This window comes from Vicugna pacos, chromosome 25, assembly GCF_048564905.1.
Source record: "Vicugna pacos chromosome 25, VicPac4, whole genome shotgun sequence".
Taxonomy (NCBI): Eukaryota; Metazoa; Chordata; class Mammalia; order Artiodactyla; family Camelidae; genus Vicugna; species Vicugna pacos.
In genome coordinates, this window is record NC_133011.1 from 18,866,200 (window position 1) to 18,893,768 (window position 27,569).

General features: G+C 33.3%; 1 protein-coding gene across 3 annotated transcripts in view; it reads right to left on the reverse strand.

Annotated features, from left to right (window-relative positions):
- CSMD3 (CUB and Sushi multiple domains 3) overlaps positions 1-27,569 on the reverse strand; it is a 1,005,695-nt gene that overhangs the window by 415,807 nt on the left and 562,319 nt on the right. For all 3 annotated transcript variants that reach the window (XM_031691263.2, XM_072949624.1, XM_072949623.1), the window contains one exon: positions 9,903-10,015. In XM_031691263.2, coding sequence (XP_031547123.1) covers positions 9,903-10,015 — 113 coding nt within the window. The remainder of the gene's footprint in view (positions 1-9,902; positions 10,016-27,569) is intronic.

Genomic DNA, 27,569 nt, shown 5'->3' on the forward strand with positions numbered 1-27,569 from the left:
TATGTTAATTATTTCATTTAAAATAAAATGGAACTGTTTGTATTAAATTCAATTTTTACATTATTGAACTTTTCTTTCAAATGAACAGAAATATAATTTTGGGTATAGAGAATAATCCTGTTTTATGTTGGAACTATATTACTTTCAAAGTGTTACAGTAATATACATTGGGCTCTGAACAGGATTATGAATCACAGATGCTTCTTTGATTTTCCACACATGAAATTCTTTTTTTTTTTTTTCTTGCTAGCAGCCCCATATTTTAGAAAATTCCAATTAAGCTGTTTCCTTCTCTTTTAAAGGCAACTGAAAATACTGAACTTCCCTAAAGGTTTAAATCTTTTCTGTCTTCAAAACTAATTAGTGGCCCAACATAAAATCTTACTTATCTACATGGCTTTAAAAAAGAATCACTTCCAACAGAAGCAATACAAGTGACATTTCAGTAAGTTCTATGCTGTTCAAATGAACTAAGAAATGGCAATTTTAACATGACAAATGTCTTTCAGAAATACATTCAGGGCTTCCATTGCAATATTTGCTTACTAGGAAACATTTAAAGAATTTGCTGAATGAATGTAGAGATAACATTTTCACTTATAAGAAAAAAATTTAAAAAGTCCTGTTCATGATTTTATATAAAACCAATATACAGTATTTGAAGATTTAATTAAAAATACCAAATTTAGAATAAGGCAAAGAAGAAGAAAAATAGTCCAAAAAATAAGTTTCTGGATCAAGACATGGTACTTTCTTTCCAAAAATTCATGAGCCTATACTTTAATTAAAAATAATTTAGCCTAAAAACATTATCTCACATATATCTCAGCAATGTTCTTCTAGAGCAGTCTACCGAAGCAATAGAAATGAAAGCAAAAATAAATGGGACCTAATTTAACTTACAAGCTTTGCACAACAAAGGAAACCATAAGCAAAACAAAACAATAACCTACAGAACGGATGAAAATATTTGCAAAAGATGAGACTGACAAGGGCTTACTTTCCAGAATATATAAGCAGTTCATATGACTTACTAAGAAAAAAACAAACAGTCCAATCCAAAAATGGGCAGAAAACCTAAACAAGCAATTCTCCAATGAAGAAATACAGGTGACCAATAGGCACATAAAAAAAAAAAAGCTCAATATCACTAATTATCAGAGAAATGCAAATTAAAGCTTCAATGAGGTATCACCTCACAACAGTCAGAATAGCCATCATTCAAAAGTTCACGAATGATAAATGTTAGAGAGGGTGTGGAGAAAAGGGAATCTTCCTACCCTGTTGGTGGCAATGCAGTTTGATGCAGCCACTGTGGAAAACAGTATGGAGATTGCATAAAAGCCTAAAAATAGACTTATCATATGACCCAGCAATCCCACTCCTGGGCATATTTCCAGAGGGAAACTTAATTCAGAAAAATACCTGAACCCCAATATTCATAGTAGCACTATTTACAAGAGCCAAGACATGGAAACAACCTAAATGTCCATCGACAGATGACTGGATAAAGAAGCTATGGTATATTTATACAATGGAATACTACTTAGCCATAAAAATGATAAAATAATGTCATTTGCAGCAACATGGATGGCCCTGGAGATTGTCATTCTAAGTGAAGTAAGCCAGAAAGAGAAAGAAAAATACCATATGATATCACTCATATGTGGAATCTAAAAAAAAAAAAAAAGACAAATATAAAATTATATGAATTAATATACTTAATACAAAACAGACATAGAGTACAGACTTGTGGTTGCCAGGGGGAGAGGGGTGGGAAGGGATAAACTGGGAGTTCGAGATTTGCAGATACTAACTGGTATATATAAAATAGATAAACAAGTTTACACTGCCTAGCATAGGTTAGTATATTCAAAATCTTGTAGTAGCTTACAGTGAAAAATAATATGAAAATGAATATATGTATATTCGTGTATGACTGAAGCATTGTGCTATACACTAGAAGTTGACATAACATTGTAAACTGACTACAGTTCAATAAAAAAAATTTTTAAAAAAAGCTAAAATATCTAATATTCCAATAAAAACAATAGTCATGCACTTATACAATGAAATGCTAGTCAACAATAAAAATATCTTTATTAAGCCAAAAAAAATTTAGCCTATTTTTATCTTACTCTTAAATAAAAGAAGTATATTTCAGATATTTAAATTTCCAATGTATCATATTTATGCTTAATGGTTAATTTGGAGACTAAGTATTCAAAACTTTTTCATTTGATCAAAAACTTTTCATTTGTTTTTTCTCCTACAAAATAATGGTTAAGTAGCTATAATTAAGAGGTTTACAAAGCCTTTCATTTTATCCTGAGAAGTGAATTAATATAATTTAGGCATTATATATGTATTTGTTCTTTGAACAGAGAATCAATTGTTAGTAATATAGTAATTCTTTAATATTGAAGGTAATTTTGGTTTCTCATTAATCTCAGTGAGCTCTTTTGCAGATTACAGTTTGATATATTTACTGGACCATCATCCATTTAAATTGTGGTAAGTACTATGAAGGTGCAATGATGGACTGTGCAATTATCTTTGTTTCAGTGTAGTAACTAAAAGGACAAAATGTACATTCACCATTAACTATTTTGCCAGGTACCATCACATCTCTACTATATAAATATCTTATATGATTAACACTTTTTTAACTGATACTAATCAGAAATATGGCAAGGCTTAATTTTGGTATTCTACAAATGGTGACTACTGGAGAAATATCCTAATAAATAGTTGGAAAAATATCATATAAGTGGAGCAAAAATTTAAAAAGCTCATTTAACTGGAGAAAGAATGTTTCCAGTTTCAATAAGAATTAGTTTTTCACAAGAACAAATCAGGTTTTCTCAGGCAGGTACTAGCAGGATTAAGAAATAAGTAGTTGATTATAATGAATTTTCTCTTTTTATCACCTTGCATAAGACTAAGAGTATTTTAATAAAAAATGTAAAAATGAAGGCAATTTTCAGCAACTTCTTTTGCTGCTTGAGTATAAAAAAATTTCCTTATCATAATCTCTATCATATCATTGACAATCTTGTTTATAATACTAAAAAAATCTTGTTTATAATACCTACTAAAAAAGATAAAGACAAACTTGAAATCTGCAAAGTATATCCACATTAGCACTTAAAAATATATTTTGAGAATATATTATTCTTTTCTACTTAAAGTTATTTTGAATGAAACATTGCTCTTGCCTACTTGTCAAAACTGTCAGAACATTTTGCTCATAATCTTTTTCTTATTTCTCTCAAAATAATAACACCATTAAAAATAATACAGCTTACATTAGTATTCACTTTGAAACATTACTTGGTAATGTTAACAAAAACATTTGTTTACAGCTTCACTGAGGTATAATTGACAAACAGTAAACTGCCCATGTTTAAAAGATACAGTTTGATTAATTTATGTGTATATCTATGAACCATTACCATAGCCAAAGTAATTAACACATTTATCATCCACAAAATGCTTCTCTGGCCCTGGTAATCCATTCCTCCTTTCATCTCAGTGCTCCTCAAACAATCTGCTTTCTTATTTAACATTTTTGTATTGAGTAATAGTCATTGTACAATGTTGTGTCAAATTCCTGTGTAGAGTACAATTTCTCCTTTATACATGAACATACATATATTCATTGTCACATTTTTTTTCGCTATGAGCTACCATAAGATCTTGTGTTTATTTCCCTATGCTATACTGTATAATCTTGTTTATCTGTTCTACATTTTGAAATCCCAGTCTGTCCCTTCCCACCCCCTACCACCTTGGCAACCACAAGTTTGTATTCTATGTCTATGAGTCTGTTTCTGTTTTGTATTTATGTTTTCTTTTTTCTTAGATTCCACATATGAGCAATCTCATATGGTTTTTTCTTTCTTTCTGGCTTACTTCACTTAGAATGACATTCTCCAGGAATATCCATGTTGCTGTAAGTGGTGTTATGTTGTCAGTTTTTATGGCTGAATAGTATTCTGTTGTATAACTATACCATATCTTCTTCATCCAGTCATCTGTTTATGGACATGTAGGCTGTTTCCATGTCTTGGCTATTGTAAATAGTGCTGCTATGAACATTGGGGTGCAGCTGTCATTTTGAAGTAGGGTTCCTTCTGGATATATGCGCAGGAGCAGGATTCCTGGGTCATATGGCAAGTCTATTCCTAGTCTTTTGAGGAATCTCCATACTGTTTTCCATAGTGGCTGCACCAAACTGCATTCCCACCAGCAGTGTAGGAGGGTTCCCTTTTCTCCACAGCCTCTCCAGCATTTGTCATTTGTGGACTTTTGAATGATGGCCATTCTGACTGGTGTGAGATGATAGATACTCATTGTAGTTTTGATTTGCATTTCTCAGATAATTAATGATATGGAACATTTTTTCATGTGCCTATTGATCATTTGTATTTCTTCCTTGGAGAATTGCTTGTTTAGGTCTTTTGCCCATTTTTGGATGAGGTTTTCTTTTCTTAACAATCTGCTTTCTGTTACTATGAATTTCAGTTAGCATTTTCTAGAATTTTAAACAAACAGACTCATGCAGGATGTATATTTGTTTTGGTCTGGCTCTATTCACTGAGCATGATCATTTTGATTTTCATCCATGTTGTTGCATGTGTTAATAGTATTTTCTTTTTTTTAATTGATGAGTAGTATTCTATTGTGTGGTCATACCTCATTTTGTTTATATACTCACCTATGGATAAACATCCAGATTGTTTTCTCAGTTTGGGGAGATTTTAAAAATATATACATATGCTATGTATACTTATACAAGTCTTTCTATAGACATTTGCTTTCACTTCTCTTTGGAAAATGTCTAAGTGAAATGGCTGGGTTGTATGGTAGGCATGTGTTTAACTTTAGGAAACTATCAAACTGTTCTTAAAAGTGGCTATAACATTTTATGTTCCTACCAACAGTGTTTGTGAGGTCCAGTTGTTCCACTTTCTCGCTAAGTCAATACTTTTTAATCTTCATCCTTCTAGTGGGTATATGGTGGTATCTCCTTGTGGTTTTAATTTGCATTGCCTTAACTATGATGATGGTGAACATTCTTTCCATATGCTTTTAAGCCATCTGTATCTCTTCTCTGGTCAAGTGTCTGGCCAGTTCTTTTAGTAATTTTAAATTGGATTATTTGATTTATTCTATTATTGAGTTATTAAAATTCATTATGTATTCTGGATACAAGTCCTCTGCTGAGATGTCTAAGATCAGGGTGCCAGCCTGGTCAAGTTCTGGTGAGGATGCTTCCTGGATTACAGTCAAGTACCTTTTCTCTGTGTACTCACATGGTCTTTTCTCAGTGTGAGTACTTGGAGATAGGGTAGGCTCTCTGCTGTTTCTTTCTTATAAGGGCATTAATCCATTATGTAGGTTCCACCCTCTTGACTTCACTTAAATCTAATTACCTTCCTAATGCCCTACCTCTAAATACAATCGCATTAGGGGTTAGGGCTTCAACATATGAATTTTTGAGGGAACACAAACATTTAGTCCGTAACATATAATATGCTTTTGGTCTGCTATGTAAGAAAATTTTCCCTAAGCTAAGTTAACTATGCTTTTCTTCTAGGTTTTTTTCCAGAACTTTTGTAGTTTTAGCTCTTATATTTAGGTCTATAATCCATTTCAAGTTAATTTCTGTATATTGTGTGAGTTAAGGGAGGATTTAGATTTTTTTTTTGATGTGTGGGTATCTAATTGTTTGAGTACTATTCATTCAAAAAATATATATACTCTTTCCCTGTTGAACTCCTTAGCACCTTTGTTGAAAATTAATTGACCATATATAGTGTGGGTCAATTTCTAAACTATTAATAACAGAAATCTTAAGGCAGAGAAAATAGCAAAAACATTTTACATAATTTTTCCGTTATCCCACACATGATTTCAGTGAAAACTAACCAAGATTATGTCTCAATGTCATAATTACTTATGTAAAAACCAAGGAATTGATGCTACTTTCAAAACATCTCAATCGATATCATGATATAATTTGAGGACAAAAAAAAAACTGGGAACAAAACTTAATTCATAAATAATGGCATTAAGGCACAAGACGCTAAGATTAATAATTTTGCCCACTACAGATGTATACAGTTAGTAGAGATGATTACAGAACTCTAATATTTCTATGTGTCCTTTCCTGAAAAAAAATCTCAGAATTTACTGAATATTACTTTCTCAAATATAACTGTTCCTTTCTATGATTACACACTCTCCCTGAGACCCATCTATGGTGTTTTTCCATGCTTAAACAAAAAAATGAAAGAAAGGAAAAAAGATTTATATTTGATTCTGCAAGCACTGAACTATAGTTTAGATCTTCCCATTTTTCTAAGTTGGAAGAATTAAACAACAAAGAGATGGCAAGCATGTTAATTAGAGCTTAATTAGCTATAATTGACAGAAACTGAACTCACCATAGCTTAAATAAGGAAAAGTTTATCGCCTTATACAATTGGAAAACCAAAGTCTAGTATTTCCCTCAGGCATTTAGGAGTTTCAGTTTTGTCTACAATACTGTTTTTCATTCTCTCCATCTGTTGGTTCTGCCCTGTCTGTGTTGGCAAGTTACTGACATAGGTAACAACAGCTGGCCACCAGTAGCACCAAGTTAAATGACCCTTAAGAGTTTACAACCTCATAAAAGAGATTTTCTTTCACCTACAATCTATGTCAGCTGCCCCAGATCCTAGAATGATAACCATATCAAAAGGAATTCTGATTAGTTCAGTCCAAACCTATAAAGCCACACAGAATTGGAAGACATAAAGTTCATCAAAGCTGAAAACAGTTCAGTTACTAGAAGAAAATGGAAGGATTGCAGGGCAAGCAAAAAAGTAGCTGCAGGCAAAGAGACAGAGTAAAAATTCCTTTTTGGCACTAATAGCCACCATAAATAAATTATCTGGGTAAGATATCTTTATTATTTTTTCTATAAAAAGTTTTTTTAATAAACTGTATATCAAATGTCAATATATTTGAAAACTTTTATTTATATCCTAGAAAATTTTCTAACGAAATATAAATAACCAACATTAATCTAAGAAGAAATATGAAGAGACTTGTAGCCATAGAAAAATATTTAAATTTCCTAAATAATTACCTGAAGATAAAAATGACCAGATGGTTTTATAGCTAGGTTCTCTCTTACTCTCAAAAACATGTAACTGTTATGTTATTTAAAAGACAAAGTGTACAGTAAAATACACATTTAATTTATGAGTTTCTATGTTTAATGCTATTTCATGCAAATCTACCAATGATAAAAAAGATCTCTTTAGATCAAATCTGTAAAGGTTTTTTAGCAGGTGCTCCATTTAGAACCAACTTACTTAACAGAGAGCATAGCAATTATGAAAATTGTTTTTAGTGCAAAGTTGCTAAAGCTATCTGCACATCAAAATTTGAAACTTCTCAAAATGAACTGTGCTTCAACTGTGAGCTCAGGTTTTAAATTATGGAGAATGCAAAAACATGATTTTCACAGTAGGAAATAAATCATGGTAAACTAAGTTTTTGAGGGCATGCTTTACCCTATATTACATCATGTTATATAGGTCAAGTCATGTTTTCAGTTTTATTGAACAAATAATCCCCTATGATGATATAGCAGGGGGTTGCTAATGGAAAAATAAAGATTAATATGACATATTTGTATCTTGTTATGTAGTTTATATAATGTAAGGTTTGTAAAACAGAGGAAGTATTCTTTTGTAACAGGCAGAATTAAGGAAGGCTTCACATACAAAATATTTGAAATTTGTCTCAAAGGATGAGTGATGTGATGCTGAATTACAATAAGAATATAGATCCAGGTAGAAATTACTGAGGGTAAGAGGAGAAGTGTGAAACAACTTGCTGTGTTCAGAGAATTATGAATAATTTTATACAACTGGATTGTAGGGAGAAAAAAAAAGCTGGGGGATAAGACGTATCGAGGTTCTGGACTTCATCTTTAGGGAGTGAAAAGTATGGAAACAGGTTAAACCAGAGAGTAATATGATCATCTCTCCATTACTGGGAGATCACCATAAGCAGTGTGGAGGTCAGACTGGAAGGACCAGATCAAAGGGAGGGAAAACAATAAGGGCACTATTCATTAAGAGTCTCCTGGGTTGGTTTCAAGTATCTCATCTCTGTGGATATTTGTGTATAAATAGTTGGCATTCCTGAGAGGAAGAGAGACTATCTGGTTGTTCTTTCCATCATCAACAACTCATTCAGCAGCTGACACATAGCAGATCTTTAGGAAATACATACATTTTTAAATTATTTGTTGTAAACTGAGCAGAAAAAAAAAACAGCAAAATTATGCTCAGTTGTGCTACTTTACAATGTACTTTCAGCTCTTGAACTGCAGTGGAGTGAAAAGTGCTGTAAATATCAATAGGACTACCTTGCCGCTCCAAACTGTGCATGAGCTTTAATAACTGTGTTCTTTGTTGAAGTGTTGTCATTAATGATTAATACAGCTTCTAAGGTTTAAACAACTACAGACTTTCTAACAGGCAACATTCACAGGGTGAAGAAAATAATAAAACCAAGAGGAATATAAAAATGTCAAATTCACTTAGCCATTTAGAGTGGAAAAAATTAGGAGAAAGAAAAAAACCAAGATACAGATACTTTCAACAGAAGCTGACCATTCTTTAACCTCTGTAACTCTGCTGTATTTACTGAGGATAGAAATGAATTTTAAGTGAAGGAAGACTATATTTAAAATTATAATCAGGCTACATTTTTTGGTTTTTTAAACTGACATTTATACAGATTTCCTGAACTATTCAAATTAATATAGTACCAAATATAGTTTCAAGTTAAAAACACAGATTGCACGTGTCCTGTATCCCTGACAACATCATGCATTCATTTCCCTGTGTTTGAACACAAAGGCATGACAAGCCAATGCTTGAAAAAATAAACTCTGGTTAAAAAGTATTATTATGCAAGTAGGAGGATTCTGTTTACTGAATAATCCATTGTTTAATTGGTAAGATCGAGAATAATGATTTTTACAATAGAAAAAATAAATTCAAGTAGCAAAACGTTCTGATGGTCTCTTCTATATTTTCATCTTTTAAGCACAGATTTTAATTAAACTTAATAACATACATATTTTTTCAGGCAGAATTTCAAAATTGCATTTCTAATATGTACATTGTATGTATACTCCTTCATCCATTGTCTCTGACTTTTATCAAGGTTAATCATGTGTCAAAGATAGGCATGATTTCACAATTCTTGCATCTATCTTTTATAAGTGGAACTAAAACAAAAGATTGTGGTACACATGTGTAGTTAATTATTATTCTCCATCACTATCAATATTGGGATGTGCAGTAGTAATTTAACACATATGTGGTCTATAATTTACGTAAGAGGTAATCATCTGAATACTAGGACCATGCATTTGATCTGATTCACTGATGAATTACAAAAATAATAATAATTGATACCCTGGATTCTATAAGGAATTAAGTCCTTTACTTTGTATTCAAGTATTTAATAATTAGTAGATCTTTTTTGCCAGGCAATTTGTCTAAAGTGTATAAAATTACATTGTCTGTTCTGAGAAGGCTAGGTAGGAGTCCAGTGACTAAAGCATAGGGATTGTACAGCAGACTCAGGGAGAGATGAGGTATGCAAAACAGACACATTTTAAAGGAAAAAAAACCCCTTAATTTTATTTAAAGAAAAGTGAAATCAACATTTGTAGTTAATTTAAGGAGGAAAGTATTTTGTTGAAATATATTCTTGCTTGTATTCTGGGAAACTTTGATTGTGTAGATGCAATTAAAATTGAATTTGAAAGCATTCTCTGGTGTTATTAAGATAACGTATTTCCCATAGTAGCAATTTATCATTACCTTTGTAGTTAACCTTGAAGCCAACAGATCCGACACTTTCATCTGTCTGAAGGTGCAGCCACATTTGGTTACTCATGCTCACTATCAAGTCTGGCACAAAGCTTCCAGTCAGCCTAAAAAGAGATGGACAAGGAAAGGAGAAATGGGTTATTAAAACACCCTCTGCATGAAAATTATGAGACAGATGTGTTTCTTAATACTTACTTGGCTAGAAACAAACAACTGTCATATAAAGTTATAAGGCTGTATTGATGTAATGGAATAGACAAACAACACAACTTAGTGATCAAGGTTTATTATAAACAAGCACCACTTTATGTGTTTAACTAGGTTAGCTCTTTCGTATCCCTAAGGCAAGATACTAAATTTTAGACCATTGGCAATCTTGTATTTCTTTTTGAACTGAATAGAAAAAAAAGGATCTATAAAAAAATTTTACTTGTGGTTTTAACACTAGAAATGCACTTCATTTTAACCTCTCAAATTTCACAGAGCTGTGTTCTAAAGAAACATTGTGAAAAATATTTAAGTACTTTGCAAAACAATAAAATTGCAAGGAATATAATATAACCCTTTGCAATATTGATGTCAGGCTGGCCATGTCATGTATGTTACACTGTACATAGTTTTAATTTGAAGAATATGTTGCTAATTTGATGTGGCATCACTGAATCTATGCATTCATAATCTTATTCAGTAATGTCCAATTTTATAACCCTAACAAGGGAAATTACTTAATGTTTCCTCTGTCATTAATAATGTTTCAATCACATATTTGAAATGAAGGCAAAGGTCATATAAAGGAGAAAAGCAAATGAGTAAATAAGGGGAAAAGTGTGGTAAGAATGGAGAGAGGGAAAAAAAAATGGGATTCACTGCTAAGGAATTCTGAAGTACAAATGAAAAAGATGGGTTTTTAGAAGAAGAAATTACTAAGTGTTTACCTAATTTATTGCTAAAGTCATGAAGATTTCTGAAAAATTACATGAGGAGGAGAGAAGGTATACAGTTTCCCTTACAAATAAAAAGGGCACCCTAAGAGAGCACAATGTCCTGGAGAGAAACTGTACTATAATTAGACCCGCAGAGGGCAGCATGGATGACCATATCTTTGAAGGGACTATGACAGCAGAATGTCCTGCTCACTAGTCAAACACTAAAGCAATAAAACATCATCAGCAGACTGCCTTTGCAATACAGCTATGTCACCAGTGTCTGGTGCTGCAGAATTTATGGTAATCTATCACAAATAAGCCCACTTAAATATTATGATTTAATTATAATTATGCATAATATGGAGGAACATTGTTAGATATAAAGATACTATAAGATATTTTAGAATTTTAGACTATTCACCTTCTTTCTGCCAAAGCAAATTTAAAATGATTATAATATAAAATATATACACATATACATTCTCCTTTGTAATATATGTGTATCTCCACATGTATTCATATACATACACAAGTACATTATCATTTGAAAACATCTTTCAATTAAACTTTGTGGCACAAGAACTTTCAATTTTCAAATTGATGAGTTCATAAGTACTAGTCTTTTGAGCTACAGTAGACACGGGTTAATTGGCAAGAGGTAGGACTCAAGCTTAGAGACATGACATAAAGTAAGATCAATCCATTATGAAACGGGCATGAAAGCTTAAAATTATAGGATGTGCATCAGCTACACTATATCAAATGTGCCAACAATCTATCTCATAGTGAATATTGGGCTTTTTATAAGAAGATTACATTAGTCCTCTTTATCATACCCTCTTATATCTATCTCAGTCCTGAACTATTTTACCAGCTTTTGTCAATTCATAAAAAACAGCTAACACATTTAGACTAATTGTTCCATTGCTAAGTTGTTTTCCTATTGGCCATGATTCTACCTAGTTCCCAACCCATTGGTAGTGTAGGGATAAATACAAACCTTAAAATTGATTAAATTAAATTTTCTCTAAAATAAAAAAATAAAGAAAAATCCCCCTTTCTCTTTAGCATTTCCTTTGGAAAACTTGAAATTATGAATGATGTGTTTCTTACAGATGTATGTAAATCTTTTAAGCTAAATAAACATCTTGTCAATTCTGCATTACATAAATGTCTTTCTTGGAGGCCTTGGTATTATCTCTTTGAAATGTGAACATCAAGAAAAATATCACCCTGTCTCCTTGTTTCTGTGCAAGTTAAAGTATAGGTACATAGCTCCATGATGTTAAATTCCTACTAGTCATAAAGACAGAAGTTCTATTTTCCCTTTTGATAAGGACAATTATTATGTATGCAAATGGATTCTATCTGCCTGATATATAAAGGGTAAGATTTAGCTCTCTTTGCAATCTCTTTAGTGGATTGCCTATGATACACATCACAGTCTGGTTTAATGCTTATTCAATATTAAACGTGTTTCATTTGCCCTACATTTTGTGGACAGAATTAACTTGGTTGGCAGGAGATTTTATTTTTAATTATATTTCTCCAACAATTTGGTGATGAGGATGGGATACAAATGGCAGTTCCTGAAGTATGTGGACCAGCTGAAGTTCTTGCGGCCACACAAGAGTTGTATAAGAGACTCTTTAATTATAGAAAGTCTCCTTTCTAGTGCTTTGCTCTTTTGGAATACTAGCTGGATGAACTACCCTCTCCAAATTTAAGATTTTAGTCTTGAGTAAATATGGGTAAATTGGGCTCTAAAGTCTCTTCAAGTTCATGATTAGCTTTGATGATGAAAAAATATGGAAAGCCCGGAATGGTTGCCTGTAGTTCTTTCTCTCCATTACATTTGGAATACCTGACAAGACAGTCATTCAAGATTTGTGAGGAATTTAGGAGGGCCACATTCAAAGCAAGTTAATTAGTGGCATTTATTGGATGGATATCATTTTAAGAATAAACTTAAAAATGATTTGGATAGCCAGAATGAAAGACTGAGAAGAACAGAAGAGGAAATGTGAGAATTAAAGGTGCTTTTTCTTTCACAGAGCCCTCTTCTTCCTTTCATTGCAGTCTCTGCTCCCTCTGCTCCCCCTGCATCTCTTTATCCTTCTTGCATCCAATAGACTCCTGGGAAGAGGGAAGTGATGAACTTTTAGATATGTGGTTCCCTTTGTCAGTAGATTTCCCTACAAAGAAGGATGATAGCACAACTTCCTTAGCTGGTACTGAATCACCTGCCCTATTTGAGAACACAAACTTCTAAGTCTCATATCCTAACTCTGAGCCTATCCTATCTCTTAGCATACAGTCAACCACTAGGAGTTCTTATCATCTACACACCATGTATCTGGAAAGCAGAAATTATAAGGAGATGCATTTAGGAAAGAGTTGAGAACTTGAATAAAAGGCTCTTTCCCTATGTAAAGGCGATAAGGTGTAGAGTAGTTTCACTAGTTACTTGGAAAAAAGGCAAAAGAAAAGAAAAATATTAGGTTGGTAATTATATCAACATGGGAAAGAAGCCAAAGAGCCATATAATACCACTTTTTTTTTCTTTGTCACAATGTGCGGAAAACCAGCTCTTTTTTTTTTGATCATCAGTGAAGCTGATACCACTGAGAAGCTACCCAGCCTCCTTGCCAGCTGATATTACTCATATGAAAGCTTCTTTCCCTGTTTTTCAGAAGTTTTCAGAAATTCTACACAGTGCATCTTAAATTTTCAGCCCCATACTTGGGGCTGTGCACAGGCTACAGTGGGGAATTCTGCAACCAGCAGACTTTTGCCTATTTGATGGAGTAAACACATTGGGAGTCGGAAGATGACCCATCGTCTCAAGAAGTAACAACTATCCACCACCCTCTACAACTGTGGAAAGACTAAGGGATTGGTTGACCCATTGAAAGAGAGTCCTAGCTTTTCCTCTAAAGTTTATCTGGAAGAAACTTCAGTGTTGTATCCAGGAGACAGGTGAGGCTCCCATTATTTTCCATCAGTAATTTGTTAAGACTTTCTCAACATTTACTGGCCTAGATTCAGGGACAGATGAAAATTGTCCCCTGGTCCTATCCTTTGCCTTGGCTCTCTTGCTGACTATCCAAGCTCAAATCATGGGAAAGGTGGTAGGTAGGCAGAGACAAACTATTACTCAAATCTTAGCAGCAGTTACTCAGTTTGGGAGCAATCTCAAGAAGTAAGAAGAAGAAAGTAAGTTAAAAACTGCTGTGTTAATGGTTCATTTGGTATCATTTACTGAAGGAAATAACCTCTACTATGGCCAATCTGTGAAGGCAGCAAAGAAGATGAGAAAACTATATGTCATTATTCCAAAAAATGAGGACTTTGGAAAAGGGACTGGAAAAAAGGGACTCCAGAAGACACAGAAATTGCAGAAATAAGGGAATGAGGAAAGCCTAGAAAGCAAGGGAATAATTGTCAAATGGCTTATAATTGACAGACTGAGGGAATCTCAGCAGTAGGAAATGATGAAATATATGTTTGAATAACTTTCCCTCACTTTGCCATATCCTTGCTTTTTCTGGTAGGTAAAGCTTATGAAAATGCTCCAGAAAATCTCTCATTTTCCACCTGGTGATAGACCAATACAGGTTGCTGGTATTTCGAATTAGCTTTACACGTGTTGTGGTTCCCACATGAATAGATCTCATGACTGAGAAACATGTTTTTGTTTTTGCTTTTACTTTCTCCTGATTTTCCTGTAAACCTACTGGAGAGAGATCTCCTATGCAAATTAAAACTACCATATTGTATACTCCATATGGAGTGTCTGTGGAATGCCCTGGGGAAAAAGTGTCTTATTTGGTTACTGTGTGCCTTCTGAAAGAGAAGGAATCTAGTAGAGAGTGGCAGTGTCACACCGTGCTGGAAAAGTACCCTGAGCAGAAATAAAACAATGAATCACTTTGGGCCTTCGAATAATAATACTAGTTTAATTTGAGATACAGAACAGTAGAAATAGCTTATCAAAAACATAGGCCACGACCATGTGTCAAACAATACCCTTTGTCAACAGTTCAGTTAGAAGAAATAAAACCAGTTACAGAATGAATTAAAAGATAAGGGATAATTATAAAAGGGCACTCATCCTGTAATATTAGTACTGTCAAACTAGCAAAAAAAGGAAGGTAAATTTGATAAAGATGGGTGACCTTAACACAAGATCTTAAAGTAAATAAATTCATTGTTCCATTAATACTTGTAGTTCCTAATACTAAAACTATTATAACTTTGGTACCACCTCTCTGTAAAGTTTTTCCCTAATTTATCTATATTCTGCTTTTTTTTCCTATTCCTATTGTCTAAGTCTAAACAGGTCTATATTCTGATGTTTTTACTTATGAAGGAAGTCCAGTATTTATGACAAAGGATTCCTTAATAGTTTCCACACTCTCCTACTATTTCTCTAGTCATTTGCAGAAAACTTGGAGAACACTGTCCCACTAGAAGGATCTATAAGCATTCAATATACAACTGGTTTGGAAACTAATGAGTGAACCAAAACTGATGCTTTGGCTTTCTTACATCTCCTCCTTTCACAAGGACATAAGGCTTCAAGAGATAAATTGCAATATTGCCAAACTGAGGTTAAATATTTAGGGCATATATTGATGCTGAGGGCTCCTAAATGTTTAAATTTAAGGTCAGTCCCTTTTGCAGATGAAACACTGTATTACAAAAAACAGCTCAGGTGATGTCCAGGACTGCTAGCACACTTTCCCAGCTTTTGCAGAGTAGGCAAAACCTTTAATGGAGCAATTGTATAACAACTGCTCAGATCCTATGATTTAGCCTGTGGAATCTAAAGAGACTTTTGAACTAAAATTGGCTATCATCTCAGCTTTGGGGATTTTTTTTTTTAATTTTGAAAAGCCTTTCTTCTTATTTTGTCATGAAAATAAAGATGCTACTTTTGGAATTCTAACTCAAAAGTTGGGATAAGACACACATCAATAATGTGTTTCTCAGTTCTTCTGGAGGCCGTGGCACTGTGATATTGGGATGCTGTGACAGCAGCAGACATACCTTTTAAAAGGCTCAAGCCCTTATCTTCAGTCACTTGACTTATTTTCATGCCTTGCTGTTGTGATAGCTATCTTATAAGTGCATATAATCTAGAATTTGTGGCATGGCATCAGACTAACTATGAATAAGCATTATTATTCAGTCTTAATGTTGTGTTTGGGAGATGAAATATCCCAAATCCTGTCTGTCTTTTACCAGATCCTGATCAAATATATAATTGTGATTGTACAATGGTAAAATAAAAGACAACACTAGGCCCCGACATCTTTTGTCTAATAGTCTTATTCATAATGCTGCTTTAATAATGTTAGCTAAAGAGTCATATACTCAAGATAAAAGTGACCAAGTTAAGGCTTCATATGCTATGATAACTTGTGAAATTTTGGAAGCTTTTATTTTGTCTAGAATTAAATTGGCATAAGTAACTTAGTCAATAACAGTAACAAGACTTGTGATTCTTGATATATATACCTACATATACACACATGTACACACATGTATATATAAAATATGTGTTTGCGTCTGTCATACAACAGAACAAATTTGGGGAAAAAATGGAGGATTCTCCACTTTGAGGGGAAATAAAATATCTCATAAAGAATGGATAGCTGATTTGTTAGAGGCTGTACAACTGCCTGCTCAGAACTGCAACCCATTGTAGAGCTCACATAGGGCAGAATAAAAACTTCTAAAGGCAATGATTTTGCTGACAGAGCTGTAAAAGCCACTGTTAAAATGTGGCAGATTTCAAACTTAGAAGCTTTACATTTAATACAACAAGCAATTTTTAACAACTTCCAAAAATAAGCTTCACAAAATGAAACATATACATGGATTGAAAAGGGAGGCTAAATGAACTTTGATTGAATTATGGGAATTATCCAACAAACTCATTCCTATAGAACAGTCCTTACCTGCCTTATTAGTAATGTGTCACCAACATAATCATCTAACTAAAAGAGGGATTTTAAAGGTGCTAGAGTCTTATTACATTTACCTAAAAGGTGAAGTTACTCAAAACATATTTAACAGATGAACAATCTGTCTGCAGAATTATTTACAGACCATTCCCAAGGTATGTATAGGCAGTTTTCCCAACCAAATTTACCAGAAACTTGGTGGCATTTGGACTTCATAGAATAAATGCTTGTGGAAAGTAGGAGATTCTACCTGGTTATGGTGGGTGTATATGGTGTCTGGATGGTCTGATGCCAATACTCAGGCAGTGGTAAAGTCTCTCTTAATATACATATTTTCTACATTTGGTATACTGGAGTATAACAAATCAGAGAGAAGAAGCAATCTTATTTCTGCTGACATCCAGTAATTATGAAAATGTTTACAGATTCCCATAAGATGAATCGAATTCATTCACTAAGATTCAGCAATATACTAGATGAAAATGGCCTAGAAATTTACTTCTAGCCTCACGGAAAATTAGAGCAACCCCTGCAGGCAAGCATTGTATTTCTCCCTTTGAACCTATATTTGGCAGACCCATGAAATCTGGGGCAGAGATCATGTCCAGGGCCCAATTTAAGCTAATCCTCTCATAATCAATCATGTTCACTACTTCAAAGGGCCTCTTTCTTTCACAGAAGCCCTGAGACACAAAGCTATAAGGGCCTTCAAGGACCCACTGGAAGAAGTATGTTACATCTACTGACTATAATATTCTGTCTACCTAAACGTGTTCTAGAGGATAGATGGTCTGTTCCTGTGCTGGAGGAACCCTTTCAAGGGTAGCTGATCACCCATATGGCTATCAAGGTGGGTCCATGTTTGCCAAGCGAAGCCAGCCTCTCAGAGAGACTGGAGTGTGGTTCCCACAAAGAACTGAAAAATGAAATGTTCTAGAACAACTGATAATGGCACTGAAATCAACCAAAAGAAGGTATTCTAGCAAACTGTGATTCTCATGAACTCCCTTACTGTCCTTTTCACAGTAATATTATTTTAATTATTTAAGAATCACATTTCATTAAAAACCAAACATGTTATTTGTTACACTACTTCTTTCTGTACTCTCAGTAAAATTTCCCAGAGTCACTATTTCCAAACAGCTCTAATTTATACTCCCAATGAGCAAGATAACCTTAACATTACCCTTGGCTTAACTAAACTTTATAGGGATATTATACTGACTATAGGCTCCTGTTGTAACTTTATTCAGAATATTTACTTTAGAAAACTTGCAATTGGAAATCCTTTCTCTGCCTTTGAGATGTAAATCTTCTACAACCAAGAACATCTCTCCCAAGGATTTGGAAGCCATCTTCTTGAAATATAATCATCAAAGGAGACAGCACTCCTATCTCCCTGTCTCTGTGGGAGTGCAGAGCCCAACTTTGTTAAGCAACTATAAGGAAACATGGGTGGCCTCTTATTATTGACTAATCTCCCACCTAAAGTTTTCCAGTACTTTTCTACTAGCTCACCCAGCACTTAACAACCACCCCATCTTTTGTTCCAGCAGAATTGAGTTCAATTTGTCTTCCCTATAGCAACAGTCTTGATTCTCATTTCAATAGTCTTTGCCCTTATTTCAACAATCCTAACTTGCATTGCAATAGTCTTGAATAAAATTTTCCCTAACTGTTTAACTAACTGGTCAGGCATAATTTTTCTCTTATATCAGTACAGACATGTTCTGGTCTTATAAATGCTATAATGCAATTATTGGCAGAGAAAATTGAGACCATTTTCTAAAATAATACCAAAGTAAAAGTAACTGATATGCATCCAGATAATCTCTAAATTTCATACATACCCACACACAAAGTAGTTGTGTTAACTGGTTTGACTGAAAGGATGATGCAGGGTGAAAAGCATCAAATACAAGACAAACAGAAATCTGGCATTTACAGATTAAGACTGAAGAAGACAGTCCCAATGTCCCTTGATTAACTTTGAGATATAAGTCCCTTCCAGTACAAGTATAGATAAATAAACAAAAGTGGATGTTTATTATTCATGGAGATTTAATTGACTGTTATAGTAATATAATTATTGATTTGGACCCATGCAAAAATGGCCCATCATCTGGGTTTATCCTCAAGACTTACAACAATTAAAGTCAGGTACATTAAACACTCTAAGTGTAATATGTACCCTTAAATAGGTGTCTCGTAATGACACTAAATAATGGCTCGGTATCTTTGTGTTTCCTGTCTGGGAAAAATTATTTGGAAAGATGAATAATTACTGAAGGGCCCATATTATCCTGTAAATGTAATGTTACTTATGTGATTGATGAGAACTTAGGAGAAATTTATTGGGCTTTTGAAAGAAAACAGTTACTTAAAAATTTAGATTCAGCCTCCAGAAGGAAGCTACTCTGTAGGATTGAATTGGCTAATATTTCATAAGGAACTACAAAATAATACTCAAGTGGTTAATCATTTGAAACTATAAGCAATATAGACATCACAGAAATTTATAAAATTAATGTATGATGAAAGGAAAGTTTTGGCCACTGCTAATCAAATATCTGCTGTAACCATTCACCACTGGTATAATCTACTTAAAGGTTATTCCTCAACGCTAATACTATACTGAATTTTTTAAATTCATTCTACTGTATTCCTGATAATTGCTTTGCTTTGTATTTTACTGTGGACTTGCTGTATATTTAGATGAATGCAAACTGCCAAGAGAAAGTAGAAACAATAGATAATTAGAAAACTGTAGTTTTATTATAAAATAGACACAAAATAAAAATTATGTGTAAATATGAATCTAAAAAAATCAAATTCTCACTAATACCAAAAGGAAAAAAAAATAACTCCTCCTTCTACTTTTCTTTAGCATTTTTTTTTACAAAACTTGAAATTACACATGCTTGCTTTTTCTGCTTCTTTCAGATGTATGTAAATGTTTTAAAAGCTGAATAAAGTTCTTACCAGTTTTGTATACCAAGAATGTCTTGGAGGCCATGGAGTCATTTCTTTGAAATGCAAACATGAAGAAAGATGGTGCTCTGTCACCCTGTTTCTGTGAGAGCATAGGTGCTTGGCTCCAGGATGTAACTTTCTACTTGTCATAAAGATAGGAGAAGTTTATTTTTTCTTTTGAAAAGGATAATTAGCATGTATGAAATGGATTGCATCTGCTTGTTTATATAAATGGGTTAGAATTTTTTTTCTCTTTTTGCAGTCTCTTTAGCAGATTGCCTATCATGTGCATCACCATCTAATTTAATCCATATTGAGCAGTAAAACTGATTCATTCATTTCTATATTTTGTAGAAAGGATTCACTGGCTTGGTAGGTAATTTTATATTTCATTGTATTTTCTCAACAATGGGTATCTCACTTAAAATTCTGCTCTTTGCATGCAGCCTCAATGACTAATTCCTCCACATCCTTTCAAAGACCTCGGTTTAGACTCAAACTGTAGGATCTACCTGCTTTGGACAACATTATATTCCCCCTTCCTGACAGTAAAGGGTACTTTTGGGCCACAGAGGAGTCTTATACCAGTCTCAAAAAACCCTCAAATGAGTCTGCAAATAGTTTCTACATGTTTTTAATACATCTTTTGAGCGTATTATCTGAAAACTTAAAAATTTCTTTAATATGTGTTTATTTACAAGCTGAGTAACCTCAGCATTCATAGTGCATTCTAATCTTCCTAGTCAGTCCTTTCATACTAGAATAAAAGAGTAAAAGCCCTAAATAAGTGCAGTCAGAAATATTCCTCAAGCACTCAAGTGAAATATAAAAGACAGGATCTATTAAATTTCAATTAGGCACAAAGCTTGATTTTCTTTATAATCACTCTAAGCATATGGGTGCACCCATTAGAGATAACAACTGTAGTCCTACATTCCAACATATTTTTTTGTCATAGACATATGTAACTTTTGCTTTTTATAGAAATGCATTCAATATTCTTTCTTCTAATACAGTGCTATCAAGGGTGATTTATACTTTCATTTCTGGATACATAGAATTCACTAAGGATGATAATGGCTACAAAAATTAGTTTAAAAGCAACCCCTGAAATATCACCATTAGGGTGACATCACAAAGTAGTACAGGGGGGAGGGTAGAGCTCAGTGGTAGAGTACATGCTTAGCATCCACGAGGTCCTGGTTTCAATCCCCAGTACCTCCATTAACATAAATAAATAGATAAATAGATAAATAAATAAATAAATAAAATAAAATCCCTAAAAAATTCACAAACAAAATAAAATATTAAAAAAGTGGTATCACCTCACTCACACCTGTTAGGATGGCTAACAAAAAGCCAAGAAATAACAAATGCTGATGGGAGTGTGGAGAAAAAGGAACTTTTGTACACTCTTGGTGGGTATGTAAACTGGTACCAGCCACTACAAATCAGTATGAAGTTTCTTCAAAACAGAAAAATAGAATATGATTCAGCAATCCCATTTCTGGGTATTGATCCAAAGGAGATGAAACCATTATCGCAAAGAGGTACCTATAATCCCATGCTCACTGTAGCATTATTCATAATAATGGGTATGGAAACAACTTAAGAGTCCATCAATAGATGAATAGATCAAGAAAAATCACTAAAATATTATTCAGCCTTAAAAAATAAGGAAATTCTGTCATTTGCAACAACACAGATGAAGCTGGAGGGCATTATAATAAGTGAAATAAGCCATACAAGCCATACAGAGAAAGACAAAAATACTGACTGTATGGCATCATATATGTGGAATGTAAACAAACAAACAAAGAAGAGTCTAACTCATAGAAACAGAGAGTAGAAAAGGGGTTGCCAGGTATTGGTGAGTGAGGAAAATGATGGGTTGAGGTTGGTAAAGGTGTACAAACTTTCAGTTATAAGATGAATAAAATCTGAAGATCTAATGTGCAACATGATAAATATAGTTGATAACACTAAACTGTACAATTGAAATTTACTAAAAGTAGACTAAATGTCCTCGCCAAAAAGATTAAAAAAGATAAATATATGAGGTGATAGATGTATTAATTAATTTGATGGCAGGAATACTTTCACTATGTGTACTAATATATAAAATCATCACATTGAAATCCCTTACATTTTTATTTGCCAATTATACCTCAGTAAACCTGAAAAAATTTTAAAATTGCAAATAAAGAAGAAAATAAAGTGATCAAAATACTAGAAGAACAATGCACAGATTTTAAAATAAAAATCTATAAAGTACTATAGAATGATGAGATTATATAAATGTTAGCTCATTTAGGTAACTGAGTAGTCAGTAACTGTGGATTTTATTTCCATTATGGTCTTAGGCTTCAGGAGTTTTAATTTATTGGCTAATTCAAAAGCATAATGTGTTGTAAGAGTGTTTGGCATGGTTCTTTTTACATATACAAATAAGATTTCTATATCAGAACTTGTTTTTTAGAAAGAGAATTTGGAGGTCAAGACCTCAGCATATACATCTTTGTATTCACCTATGGGTACCTCATTTAAATATTTAGGACCCTAACAAGGCGCTTTGCTTACAACAGTTGGCACGTGTGGGAAGAACGCTAATGTATTTATATACCCTTTCTAAGTTTTGTCCTTATTTCTTTTCTACAACTACTTTTGAAATGCCTACCACAGTACAAATATTCCTGATTTAAAAGAGAAAACACCAACTAAAATCTTATTTAGTTTAGACAATTTGATCCAATTTGCATACAGTATAAAATTAAACACATAAAAAGAAAACCAAAACAAAAATCATAGTAAACTGTTTTTCCCCCAGTAAAATCATCAGTGTTTTTACAATAGAAAATGTAGCTATAACCACAATGAAGAAATAATGAAGAACCATAAAAAATTAACTATTCCCTATATTTAATATTTTTTTGTTGGTACTCAGATGTCACAGAGGTTATTTTATACTGTGGCCTAAAGTATTTTTGAAATTCCTAGAGTAAGTATTTATTATTACCAAGTAGCAAGTCATTGAATGACTACACATCAAATTTTGTCCACATGATGAAATAACTGCTGCTGTCAGTTTGATTGCTTTTCCTGGATGTGACATCAGTGAGTGCTGTTGAAATCTCTAGTGCTAGAGACTACCTGTCCCTCTGCTCCCAAATTCATATTTTGAAACCTAATCTCCAGTGTAAGGGTATCTGAAGGCGGGAACTTTGAGAGATGATTAGGGCATGAAGGCAGAGCCCTCATAAATGGGTGCCCTTATGAAGAGGCCCGAGAGAGAGCCCCGCCCCCATCTGCCATATGTGGACACAGTAAAAGGATGGTCATCTATGAACCAAAAAGTGGGTTGTCAGCAGACACCAAATCTGCTGGCATTGTGATCTCTGACTTCCAGGCTCCAGAACTGTGAGAAAACACAATTATGTTGTTTATAAACAACCCATTCTATTCTATTTTTAAAAATATAGTGACCTGAATGGACTAAGACACCAGGTAGTCCTCCTGCATAGCTTTCTACATCTCTGCCAATGCCTGCAAAGACACCCTTTCTGCTGACGTATTTCACAAAATGTGTCTCGGTGCAGAGTAATTTTTCCTCTCCCATTATAATTCATGCAACACCTAACAATGTTAACACCAGGCTCCGTGTTAGGTAATTTGGTCATAGGGAGAAAAAAAAACCCTAGTCTTTTCAGAAATAACCAAGTCTAGATGAGCAGAAGGTAGTTCCTGCTCTCAAGGAACTTAAAATGATTGTGATTGTGAACTTAAAATGAGTATGAGTATGCATGTGTATAGTGGAAGAGGACTAGGAGGAGTGCAAGGCAGAAATAGCAGCAAAAAAACATTTTTTCCTTTGTCTTTTAAAATAAGTTTAATATAAAGGGTGAAGGGTTTTTCTCATTGGTCAATATTTCAACTCCTTTTTATACTGTGGACATTGATCTCTAAAAATATCACCCTGTTGCTATATTTAGTATATTCCCTTCTATCTTTAGTTCATAGTATTTGTTGGTATTTAAATTTTTCATTATTAAGAGGGGGAGGTACAAGAGCAAACTTGGGAAGGTGTAAGTCCCTGGATGTAGGAGAGTTTGCTCAAGGCAAATATCATGTATAGTAGTCTGATACCAAAGTGGCATTTTGGTAAACTGTTGAGTAGTTAGAAGAAATTAGAAAAATGTATCTTTAACTAAGTAGCTTGTCAAAATATATGGATCAATAAGCTGAGAGCAATAACAATAATCTATGAACATAAAAAGAGAACTACTTTTGCTGTATATTATTTATTAAATAGTATTAAAATGAATAAATAAAATACTTATTTAAAATACATTAACACAAGAGAGTATTATATGTGTGTGCATGTATGTGTGTGTGTGTATTTAAAATAAAAGGAAAGGGAAGACTTCCCAGGGAAGAGTGTTGTTAGCGTATATTAACATATATCTCAGAATGAGATTTTAATTATACAGTGATTTTCAGGAGAAATCAGACTTTCATAGTAATAGAATATTCATGTTTGGATATTCGAAATAGCGTTTGTTTCACCTTCTTCAAGAAGTTTGTTCAAATACAGTGCCATCCAGTATCGGTGCATAGTCATAAAATTTCCAGGAAGATCTTGGAATAGAAGACTTTTTTTAATCTTTTATTTGCAAGTTTTCACTCAATTATTCTTTACAGTGTTACTGTGACTCCAATAATAGAAAGGCAAAGCATGTGAGAAAAAAGGCAGGAAAAGGAAAGAGAATCACTTGCCGGATAGAATGGATTTCTAATTATCTCAGTTTGATGCTACACAGACGAAAGAGTGGGCAAGTAGTCAACATCTACTCTCTTCTTTATGCAAATGAAATGAGGGATGGACTTGAATTCAATGCCTGTAATAGTAATTGCACTACCATCATATTAGTTCTCTTAAATTTATTACATCCATTTCCACCATCGGGTGAATTTAAACATGTGAAAATACCAAATGTAAAACAATCTGTGAAAAATTTAAAGTTCTTTTAACAGCTTTTAAAAGATAGCATGATGGTTCAACTCTATTACCCAAATTATTATCAGCTGGTCAAGTTCATATTCTGATCTCTATTGATACTTGTCACTACACCACCATGAAGTTGTCATGAATGAAAAATGTTATTTCAAAATGGAGGAAGAAAATTCCCCTTAAAGTAACTTCACTGGAAAGAAAATGAACAAGTGCAAGAGTGAGAGAGAAAAGGACACAGATGGGCAGCGGAGTATGGTACAACCAATGGGAGAAGCAACAGATCTTTGAATTTAAGTTTGAAGCATAAGTTCACATTATTTTAGGAATTTTCATCTGATAAAATTATTTGGAGAATTTAGTACTGCATATAATGTCCAATTACAGTGCATTCTGTTACTTAATAATTGTTATTATTCATAACTTTGGCATGAATATTTCTTTGGAACCAAAGTCTCAAGGTGAAGAGATACAGCACACAAATTATTTTTAAGTTACAGAATTGCAGAAACAATTGTGCTTTGTACTTCAGAGAAAGGAAATTATAGCAATTATTTTAAAAAGCTTTTCATAATAAATTCATTTTTAAAGGGTTATTTTAGCTGTCGAACATTTTATGACTTTATGGACTACATTTTTATGGAATAGAATATGACAACTGATTTTACCTTCTAGAACCTAAATACTGAAAAAAAGTGAGAAATGGAAATACCATATAGTTCCAATGATTAATTCAATCTTATGACCTAAATAAAACAGGCTGGAATGCTCTGTATCTGGTTAAGTACTTTAAAAAGAGGTGATGTATCCTGTGTTTATTAAATTAATAAGAACTTTTATAAACTTAAATAAAAATTCATTCTCATTAAATACTTTCAAATAGAAGATTATGTGGCTCTCTGTTAAACTTATTTTCCATTTCTTTACTATGTTTTCTGACTTCTAGCTATTTAATGCTTTAAAATAAATTTATTAAGAAAATAATTTTAGTGCCAAAAGATACTCTCCAGCACATGGGTTACACTTAAGAAAAAAGGAAAAAAGGAATACATAGATGAATAAACAGATTGCTAAATAAAATGTCTAAACGGAGACTAGTTTTATCCATTAGAACATTATTTAAAATAAATTTCCTTCACCCAGGGGTCAAAATAACTTCCTGACAATTTACCATGCCATATGCAATACTGTTTTTAAACTTCAGCTAGATAGGCCCCTTTCCTGATCCCTTCCTCTGACCATTCTATACCCCACCTCTTGACCAGGGATGTGCCTGCCTACTTTCTTATGATATCCTAGACTGGTTTTTTCAGCTCACAATGTGGTAAGAACAGAAACTGGGAGTGAGTTTTTCAAACTTCTAGAGTACTTTGAAAGAGTAATTTTATTTGGTGAATTACATAATGAAAAAAAATGGGAATGCATTTATTATGTTTTTATTTCATTTTTCTAGGAATTTATTTTCCTTTTACTTTACAAAAAGATCAGTTTAAGATAGATTGGAAATAAAAACAAATCTTCTATTTTACAGTTTATTTAAAAAGTACTGTTCTACAACTCACTGGTAACTGGTACCCTGCAATTCCCTGCTACCTAGACCTCCATTGGTTTCTTTTCCAGGTCCACATTCCCAGATCCAGAATACATGATCCATATGTACACACGTAGGCCCAGAGGCAGTATCTACAGGGAGGTGTGGACAGTTTGACCATGTAGGCTGGCAAGTTCACACTCATTCTGAAGAATGGAGCTGAGTTTGGGAGGAGAGGGTGGCCAAGTGTGGGCTAGGACTGAGACCATTTTCCTTTGCCTTCATGTCTCAACTAGGAAATCATACAAGCCCTAGAATTCTAAATTTAAACTTGTCCTTCAAGGTTGTTACAAAAGTATGTATGTCAAGGTAGGAGGAGGGAACATATTGTACTTAATAATATACAGCCTGATTTACAACTTTTAATACTTAGACATTTGATATGTGAGTTTTCACCTACATTCTTACTCTGGGCCCTGTAGATGTCCAGATGGGTGGGATTGCAGTTGAGAAAGTTAAACTTCTTACAAAATATATTTCAAGTATACTCAAATTTATATTAGCTTCTTTGGTGGATACAAATTCTTTAGGTTCTCTTATCATAGAGTCTTAGAGTTCAAAGGAACTTTTGATCTAATTTCAAATTTGTAAAATCTCTGTAGTCACACAGCTTTTATTTGAACTCCTCTAGGAGGTGGGTGTTAAGTTCCATTGTAGTCATTCTTACGCAAGGAAACAGAAGTAATATTTCCAGAAATGTATGATTTTTGTTCTGAGGAAGAAAAGCATGTTTAAGAAACACATTTCTGGCTACAGACAGACAAATACAGGAAAAAATCACATAGATTTTGCAAAATTAATATAACTTCCGAGAGTGAAGAAATTATAACAAATGATGAAATAGAACTACAATACAAACTACAATATGATGACAAGACTATGAGAAGAGGAAAAATGTAATTTTTCTTCTTTCTACAACAGAAACTTACTCTCTGAGATACAGCTATTTCCACTTGACTATTCACTTGGGTCACAAGGGCACAGCTCATCAACATATTTGTTCTTTATCTGGTCTTATGTTGTCTAGCTAACTTTGGAATCATCCTCAAAAAAATCAATTGTGAGCCTATTTCTTTTGTTTAATTATCCCATACTTCTTGTCTCATCTGCTAATTCATACAATATGGGATTTTTTAAATGATTTAAAAATATATTCACCCTGTCTTCCAATATGAAAGGACAAAGAAG